This window comes from Berghia stephanieae, chromosome 10 (assembly GCF_034508935.2).
Source record: "Berghia stephanieae isolate SIO BIC M18660-M18661 chromosome 10, UCSD_Bste_1.3, whole genome shotgun sequence".
Taxonomy (NCBI): Eukaryota; Metazoa; Mollusca; class Gastropoda; order Nudibranchia; family Aeolidiidae; genus Berghia; species Berghia stephanieae.
The window spans coordinates 6,061,445-6,071,444 of record NC_088369.1 but is presented as its reverse complement, the minus strand read 5'-3'; the positions used below and the strand labels follow the sequence as shown (position 1 = coordinate 6,071,444).

General features: G+C 41.2%; 1 protein-coding gene across 1 annotated transcript in view; it reads left to right on the top strand.

The window, feature by feature from the left end:
- LOC144955895 (lithostathine-1-like) overlaps positions 1-10,000 on the top strand; it is a 20,623-nt gene that overhangs the window by 1,758 nt on the left and 8,865 nt on the right. The window contains exon 2 of the mRNA XM_078886153.1: positions 2,019-2,126. Coding sequence (XP_078742279.1) covers positions 2,019-2,126 — 108 coding nt within the window. The remainder of the gene's footprint in view (positions 1-2,018; positions 2,127-10,000) is intronic.

The window sequence follows — 10,000 nt, the reverse complement described above, 5'->3', positions numbered from 1 at the left end:
TTAGGGGCTCCTTCCTTATATGGGTGTCCAATATCAAGTCGGTAAACACGGCATGTGTGTATTGATAGTATGTGTTTAAAAATACTTACCATTTCTTCCCGTTCTATCAATCGTACGACAAAAAAAAGTTTTTAGTCTGAGAGGATTTAGTGAGAAGAAATCACATCTCAATAAAGAAAACTACGAAAAACCGTGCCGAGTTTCATTTGTATTTCATATTATTATAAACATTATGAGCAAGACGATGTTTACCGACTTGACATGACCTGACAAAGATACGCCTCGTTCTTCTATTAAAACTGTATTGCCACTTCTTCAGAAGTTTCCCCGTCACTGTATATCGCTGTCTCCAGCTGCAGGTTGTTTTGTATATTGGTACGTTATATATTGCGTTTTTGGCTCTCTCTAAACACCGACATGAAACCAGTTTGACTCTTTGCATCACATTTGTGACCCAACGTCTCAAAACGGTATTAAGTCGGGATGGACCAGAAGCTAAAAGGTCAAATTATAGTTAAACTGGTCAAAATAGGAAACGTTGGTATTTAGCACAGTAAAATATAATATTTCTTCTTATCTATAAAGCATATAAACTCAACTTAAACATGATATTTCTGGCTCCAAATTCACTTTTCAGTATCTTAATCATCCCGACTTAATACCTTTATGAGCCGAGGGGTCACATTTGAAAAGTCTTATATGGTTATAGTATTATATTTATATCTTTTGCAATATGTCATGTGACGATTCCGTTTCTCTTCCTCTGTCCGTCACTCACGTTATTGTTATTGTTTTCTTGTGGTTTTTTTGCAAGCCTTTTTGATGATGAAGTTCTCACTAAATTCTATCAATTAGACTCTAAAGGTTTTAAAGTTACTCATTCATTCGTGTGTCGGTATTTAAATCCATTGGGCTGGCGGATGTTATGAGTTTTTGGCTGAACGCAATGCATTGATCGACCTCCCGATTACGACCTGAGATCTATCATCAGACAATTGGTTTCAACAGTCATGACGTCACTTCCCTCGTAAGACGCAATTTAGTAACTGGCTCTAAACTATCGGAACAATGGCGGACGCCCTTATGAAATACTTCTCCGACGATCATAAAAGTGTATCCAGAGGAGTAAAACATTATAAATATGGTGATGTTTTGAAATTTATACATTCTGATCACATGACATATGAAACGTTATAGCCAGCCTGAAGAATAAAAAAGTAGTAATTTTCTTTGTTAAGGAATACGCAGCTCGCCGTTGCTGGGCGACGTGACATCAGACTATTGAATCAAATTGAGGAGGATATAGCAATATGCAGAAACACGACACAATTGAAGTAGTCATAGGGTTTTAATAGCAGGAGAGGCGTATCTTTGTCATGCCGAAAATATTCTACAATCGTTCAATACAATTTTTATTCAACGAGTTCAACGCATCATTCAACCGTACGTTTTAACAAATTATAAAAATAAAATTGAGCTTCATATAACGCAATATCCACTAAATGTGCTCAAAGCGCTTTACAAATGGTCCCTTGTCAACAGCAACATTTAACATATAGGACGGGACATGACGCCTGTTAGGCGTTATTACAATTTTTCGGACAAAGACAAGGCTGTTAACCGCCAGGTTCTCATTTTACACCTGAGTACGGTGAGAGAATGTGAGTAAAGAGCCTTTTTCCAAGAACTCAATTATGCGCCGAGCGCGAGGCTCGAACGCAGGACATTCCGATCCGAAAGCGAGTGTCATAGCACTAGACCACATAGCCGCAGTTTTAACAAATAAATGATAGGGATTTCCAATGTGAGGAGTGGAATAATACACCTTTATTCACACCAATGGGGGAAAATAATATGCAAACATTAACATTATGTTTTAATGAACGCGTTGAAAGCATTTTTCAAGGATTGCGAGTTTAACAATAAATGATAGGATTTCCAAAGACAGGGTGGAATAGTTAATGTTTTATTCTATGAGTAAAATAATATGTTGTTTATTATTTTTATTTGTATTTCAGATGCTTGCTATGACAAGTCTCCGAATTGCGCTCGAATCAATAAGCCTTGTTTAATGGGCGATTGGACGAAAAGAAACTGCTTTAAGTTTTGCGGAATGTGCAATAGAGGTATGAACAATTTAATGGTTTCATTTACAGCAGGATAAATGGTAGTTGTTGATGCAGTAGTAGTAGTAGTAGTAGTAGTAGTAGTAGTAGTAGTAGTAGTAGTAGTAGTAGTAGTAGTAGTAGTAGTAGCAGCAGAAGTATTAGTAGTAGTAGTAGTAGTAGTAGCGGTAGCTATGGTATTATTACTAATAGTATTAGTAACAATGTTAGTAATAGTAGTGATAGTTGTAGCGGTAGTAGCAGTAGTAGTAGTAGAAGTAGCAGCAGCAGCAGCAGCAGCAGCAGCAGTAGTAGTAGTATTAGTAGTAGTAGTAGTAGTAGTAGTAGTAGTAGTAGTAGTAGTAGTTGTAGAAGTAGTTGTAGTAGTATTAGACGTAGTCGTCTTCATAGTAGTAGTAGTAGTAGTAGTAGTAGTAGTAGTAGTAGTAGTAGTAGTAGTAGTAGTAGTAGTAGTAGTAGTAGTAGTAGTAGTAGTAGTAGTAGGTAGTGGTAGTAGTAGTAGTAGTAGTAGTAGTAGTAGTAGTAGTAGTAGTAGTAGTAGTAGTAGTAGTAGTAGTAGTAGTAGTAGTAGTAGTAGTAGTAGTAGTAGTAGTTAGTAGTAGTAGTAGTAGTAGTAGTAGTTAGTAGTAGTAGTAGTAGTATAGTAATAGTAGTAATAGTAGTAGTATAGTAGTAGTAGTAGTAGTAGTAGTAGTAGTAGTAGTAGTAGTAGTAGTAGTAGTAGTAGTAGTAGTGTAGTAGTAGTAGTTAGTAGTAGTATGGTAGTAGTAGTAGTATAGTAGTATGTAGTAGTAGTAGTAGTAGTAGTAGTAGTAGTAGTAGTAGTATGTAGTAGTAGTTAGTAGTAGTAGTAGTAGTAGTAGTAGTAGTAGTAGTAGTAGCAGTAGTGGTCGTATTTGTAGCATTAGTAGTTAGTATTTGTAGTTGTAGTTATAGTAGTTGTAGTATTACTTGTGGTAGTAGTCGTAGTCGTAGTAGTATTAGTAGTAGTAGTAGTAGTAGTAGCAGTAGTAGTAGTAGTAGTAGTAGTAGTAGTAGTAGTAGTAGTAGTAGTAGTAGTAGTAGTAGTAGTAGTAGTAGTAGTAGTATAGTAATAGTAGTAGTAGTGGTAGTAGTAGTAGTAGTAGTAGTAGTAGTAGTAGTAGTAGTAGTAGTAGTAGTAGTAGTAGTAGTAGTAGTAGTAGTAGTAGTAAGCATCGCAGTCTGAATGATGCTTGTTGAGAATTGTGTAATTTTTTCCATCAGTCATGGTCCTGGGTCATATTTCCGAAGCCACCAAGACCCTGTTACGACTCCAGTACGGAGAGTATTGCAGTCCTTCTAAGTTCTTCATGGATTAAATCGGCCTTATCTGAGTCAAAGAAACCTCTGATTTTCACAGATATCCTGACCCAGGATACTTACTATTGATGTTTGTGGACCCCCCCCCCCTCACTCATTTGCCGCCAAGAAGGAAACATTTTGTCATCTCAGTGTTATCCTCTCGACATAGGATTTGACCATATAGCCTCCATCGCTTTTCTTTTATTATTTGTACTCAAGCGCTGGACCTCGGTTCAATAATAGAGATCAGCGGCGTCTGCAACTGTCTCTGAACAATAGACACTGATTACGCGACGCTATTTTTGAGTTGGCATGAATCATGGCCTTCCATTTTTTTTCTGTGGGGCCCCGGGTTCCAAAATTAATTTGTCAATATCAGTACAATCAGTGTCACGCAAATCTGAATTAGTTTATACTCAATGATTACGTCACCTCTATTCCATAAATTTTGGAGTTGGTAGAATGTAACTACATCTTCCGATGTTTTCATTTTTATTGATCAAATTGCCTAGTTTACGTACATATTTCCATTCATTTAAATATCTGTTGATCTTCGTACATACTGTCTCGGATTCACTCACTCCCAGACTCCACGGCCCCAGAGCAGGCGACACTATTGGCGTGTACATTATTGCTTGACTTCTTTGATTCAAAGATCACTTCAGCACCATCAACCTACGTGTGAACTTCTTTGTCGGCGGCAATCCCAGTTCCGGTTCTTCCATGGTCGACTCAAGGCATATCGTGAATAGAATTGGACTTAAGCTGTCTTCCTGAGGGGAACCCTTTAAAGCCGATATTGTCGCTATTTCCCTGCTGGATTCAAATTGCAATGGAGTATCGACAACAGGCATCCTATAATCCCCCCACGATCCCTGTCCAATAATGAGTCAAGGATTGATAAAAACTTAGTCCCACACATGGCCTCGAAATCCGCACCTACATCTATTGCAAGCATGGCAAACTCTTCGTTACACGTCTCCGTTCTTGCCCTCACCCATCGATGGGCCCACACAATGTCCGCAGCGCCTCCTGCTCCCCCAAACCCGCTCTGCTATAGTTAAAGACACTCTCCCACAATTTATCTGATTCCACTGAGCACGACTGCTCCCAAAATGAGTAGTAGTAGTAGTAGTAGTAGTAGTAGTAGTAGTAGTAGTAGTAGTAGTAGTAGTAGTAGTAGTAGTAGTAGTAGTAGCAGTAGTAGTAGTAGTAGTAATAGCAGCAGTAGTAGTAGTAGTAGTAGTAGTAGTAGTAGTAGTAGTAGTAGTAGTAGTAGTAGTAGTAGTAGTAGTAGTAGTAGTAGTAGTAGTAGCGGTGGTAGTAGATACATCCATCCGTCTCAAGAAACGACAATTTGCCTCCTATGTGATTTTGGTCTCATCAGTGTTGTTGAGAGCAGTGACGGGTGTGACTAAGCTTCTTGATCCTTGCATGGCAATCTAAACCGCATTTGTTGCTCATATAATTTGACTGTGAGTTTAGTGCTTAGTTCTCTGCCTCTCTTTCCTCCTTGCTCTCCTATTTTCAAACATCCTTTTCTCCTCTCTTCGCCTATTCTTACTCTTTCCCTCATAGCATATCTCCAGCCACCCCTCTCAACAGAAAGCGATTCCCATGTGTTTGAGTTGAAGAATGTCAATTTCTTGTCTGGTTTGTAGACACCATAGAAACGCAAAACTGGACAGTTGGTCAAATTCCAGAAGCAAGCCATCGCAACCTTGTTGGCAGAGCATAAGCTGAGGGAAATCTCCCTTTCTAGCACCGCGGTGTTTGTCAATCTGTCCTGCCACTTGATACTGAGAATTCGTCGTCGACAGCGAATGTGCGAGTTTTCAAGGCGGTTCTCCTGTCTGGCATATGTTGTCTAAGATTCAATTCGAATAGTAGCTACTGAGTACGCACGTTTGATAAACTTTGAGTTTGGTCTTCAACGTCAATTGCTTATTGGTCCACACTCTCTTGCTCAGTTGTGCCCCGACAGCGGCAGCTTTGGCGATACGCTTGTCTAATTCTGCCTCAATTGAGAGATTGCTGATGATTGTTATTCTCAGATTTGTGAAGTAATCAGTGAGTTCTAGAGCCTCGTGGTCAATGTGAATTTGTTGGTTTAGAGAGACCATCTTCACCCACCATGTCTGTTTTCATGATGTGATCGCCATCCGAAATTCACTGCATGCGTGTGAAAACTGTCCATCAGCCGCTGAAGGTCTTCCTCGGTGTGCGAGCACAGACCTGCGTCATCTGCAAATAACATTTCCCTTATGAGGACTGTACGAACTTCGGTCTTTGCTCTTAGCCTTGAACATCTTCCGGTCAGTTCTGGTGTGCAAGTGAACCCCTTCTGTGGACTCTTGGAATGCAAACTTCAGCAGTAGCTAAAAAATATTCGGGACAAAAATGGTGCAAGGTCACAGCCTTGTTTCACGCCGCTGTTCATAGAGAATGGTTCTGAGGCTTCAGAGTTATAGACGATGGTAGCCTCCATGTCGTCGTGGAAAGAGACAATGATGCTGAGATGCTGTAGAGGAGATACAATCTTATTTTGCAGTTGGAAAAGAACTTTCCTGCTAACAAGGACAAAGGCCTTCGTCGGGTCAATAAACGCAATGTAGAGAGGCATCTGCTATTCAATTCTCCCGGAGCTGACGTACGGAGAAAATCATATACACTGTCGTTCTCTCAGCTCTGAAGCCACACTGCGACTCTGGGTAGATGCGTTCGGCGAGGATTTGCACTCGTTCAAGGACACCGCGCGTAAAGACTTTACTCACAATGATCAATAAAGATGTTCACCTTGATATTAATAGTCATTACCGTCCCCTTTCTTTTTCAATAGGGTGATAATCCTGACGTCGCACTTATCCTGGAGTTTCTTGCCTTCTCTCCGGCAGACATAGGAGTTTATGTAGGGGTTCCAAGATGGCTGGATTTCCACCTTTGATGATCTCGGGTGGAATGCTATCTTCAACTGGTGCTGTGCGACAGGAAAGACCATAGATCCCATTACTGAGCTCCTCGATAATTTGGTTCAGAATCTGGCTCTTTCAGTGCGGGAAGATCTAAATTTGGGTCTAGAAAAGTGAGTGGAGCAGGCACTTATGTTGGTAACAACAAGATATGAAGTGAGTAGAAAAGTGCCAGAAGACAATAGAGAATAAAAATTTTTTTCGCGGCGGTGGTGGGGTTTGAACCTGCGACCTTATTGGTACGACAACTCCGCCTGGCAGGTGAGAGCGTGGCTCTACCGTGTGAGCTCTCCACGAACACAAAAATATTCGTTTCAAACCCAAAGTCATTTCTAGATCCCTCTCTCACCCACTTCTTGAGATCGCCGATTCGTTCACCACCATCGCGAAGTAATTGTGACCAGCAGTTAAGCTTAATAGCCAATATTCTCATCACAAACATATAACATAGAAACGATTGAGACATTGAGTACGCTCCGGTGTCTGGGGTGAATTTTTTAATTCAGAAAAGTGAGTGGAGCAGGCACTTATGTTGGTAACAACAAGATATGAAGTGAGTAGAAAAGTGCCAGAAGACAATAGAGAATAAAAAATTTTTATTCTCTATTGTCTTCTGGCACTTTTCTACTCACTTCATATCTTGTTGTTACCAACATAAGTGCCTGCTCCACTCACTTTTCTGAATTAAAAAATTCACCCCATACACCGGAGCATACTCAATGTCTCAATCGTTTCTATGTTATATGTTTGTGATGAGAATATTGGCTATTAAGCTTAACTGCTGGTCACAATTACTTCGCGATGGTGGTGAACGAATCGGCGATCTCAAGAAGTGGGTGAGAGAGGGATCTAGAAATGACTTTGGGTTTGAAACGAATATTTTTGTGTTTGTGGAGAGCTCACACGGTAGAGCCACGCTCTCACCTGCCAGGCAGAGTTGTCGTACCAATAAGGTCGCAGGTTCAAACCCCACCACCGCCGCGAAAAAAATTTTTATTCTCTATTGTCTTCTGGCACTTTTCTACTCACTTCATATCTTGTTGTTACCAACATAAGTGCCTGCTCCACTCACTTTTCTGAATTAAAAAATTCACCCCATACACCGGAGCATACTCAATGTCTCAATCGTTTCTATGTTATATGTTTGTGATGAGAATATTGGCTATTAAGCTTAACTGCTGGTCACAATTACTTCGCGATGGTGGTGAACGAATCAGCGATCTCAAGAAGTGGGTGAGAGAGGGATCTAGAAATGACTTTGGGTTTGAAACGAATATTTTTGTGTTCGTGGAAAGCTCACACGGTAGAGCCACGCTCTCACCTGCCAGGCGGAGTTGTCGTACCAATAAGGTCGCAGGTTCAAACCCCACCACCGACGCGAAAAAAAAATTTTTATTCTCTATTGTCTTCAGGCACTTTTCTACTCACTTCATATCTTGTTGTTACCAACATAAGTGCCTGCTCCACTCACTTTTCTGAATTAAAAAATTCACCCCATACACCGGAGCATACTCAATGTCTCAATCGTTTCTATGTTATATGTTTGTGATGAGAATATTGGCTATTAAGCTTAACTGCTGGTCACAATTACTTCGCGATGGTGGTGAACGAATCGGCGATCTCAAGAAGTGGGTGAGAGAGGGATCTAGAAATGACTTTGGGTTTGAAACGAATATTTTTGTTTTCGTGGAGAGCTCACACGGTAGAGCCACGCTCTCACCTGCCAGGCGGAGTTGTCGTACCAATAAGGTCGCAGGTTCAAACCCCACCACCGCCGCGAAAAAATTTTTTATTCTCTATTGTCTTCTGGCACTTTTCTACTCACTTTCTATCTTGTTGTTACCAACATAAGTGCCTGCTCCACTCACTTTTCTGAATTAAAAAATTCACCCCATACACCGGAGCATACTCAATGTCTCAATCGTTTCTATGTTATATGTTTGTGATGAGAATATTGGCTATTAAGCTTAACTGCTGGTCACAATTACTTCGCGGTGGTGGTGAACGAATCGGCGATCTCAAGAAGTGGGTGAGAGAGGGATCTAGAAATGACTTTGGGTTTGAAACGAATATTTTTGTGTTCGTGGAGAGCTCACACGATAGAGCCACGCTCTCACCTGCCAGGCGGAGTTGTCGTACCAATAAGGTCGCAGGTTCAAACCCCACCACCGCCGCGAAAAAAAATTTTATTCTCTATTGTCTTCTGGCACTTTTCTACTCACTTCACAATTTGGGTCTAACGCTTCGTGGGTGAAGGAGTATTCTCTAGCGTAGTGTTCTACATAGTGCTCTACCCATCTTCCAATCTACTTGCCTGTGTCTAGGATGACTTTCTCTGTCTTTGATTTAAGAGGTGCAGTTTTCTTTGTGGATTTGCGTGTTGCCTGTTTGATGCCTCAACAAATTGTTTAACTCTACATTATTTTTCTGGTAAGTCGTCATGCTGATGTTAATCCTGGGCTAACCTTTTCTCATTGAATGAAGGAAATTCCCTGGCTTCAGTTTCACCTTTGGCAATCAAGAAGTAACCAGTATCGTAATCAGCAATCTGATAGGACCTAGTGTTGCAAATATTATTTAGCGAATCACGCTTAGTGATTAGCATGCCCAATTGATGACCATGTTTTAACCGTGGGTGTCTCCATATGTTGTGACATGCTTTGTTCTGAAAGTGGGTGTTCGTCACGCAGAGTTTGTGCAACAGCAGAGTTCAAGAAGCCTCTGACAGTTCTCAATCATCTTTCCTATGCTGTGGTGTCCCTAAATATTTGGCCATGATTCTCTATCGGCACCAACTCGTGTCGCCAAGCAGGGAGATGTGCTCGGTTTCTAGGATCTTGTTGACCACAGAGTTTAATGACGTCGAAGCTTCAGTATCAAGGCGGCGACTTAAACAAAGTTCGCCGAACTCTGCATGGAAGTATTTCTCCCTAGTGTGGTCCAATGGATCGCAAATGTCGGTAGGGTTTACTCCTGAGCCTTTCATCCTCACGAAGTTATCCACTAGATAGCGTAGCGTTACACCAATGGCAGAGGCATGGTTGCTGAATTGTCGGCCGACATTGGTCCCAGGGTCTACACGTTCCAGGACTGTCCGGCATTCCATGGCACATCTGGGGTGTTACATCAGACTGGCCCTAGATGGATGGGGAGCTGAAAGGTCTGGGTCGCACGTCCGGCTTGCTAAAAGGAGATAGATGTACATTTCGAAACCAACACCTCTCATTTCCAGGTGCATTGATCACAGTATAAACCTGTCTAAAAGAGATTATTGTACATGGCCTTTCATGCATCATTGTGTCAATAACAGTACCTTTCCGTGGTGTTCCCTGTTTCTACTGAGATTGTTATGGGCTCGACCGCATCCCTCGACGGTATAACCGGGTTAGGGAGTACGTGAGGCCCTCCCTCTGAATATGCAGGAGACAGAAACGACCGGTGACAGGTACATGCTTTTCTCGTCACCCACCCAAATCACGCTCATTCTGTAGTGTGGTGTCTTCTTTATGTCCTTACTTTACTTCATCTAACCCCATGGCTCATATTTATTCCTAGTGCTATAACTTCAAAAACTCTATACTC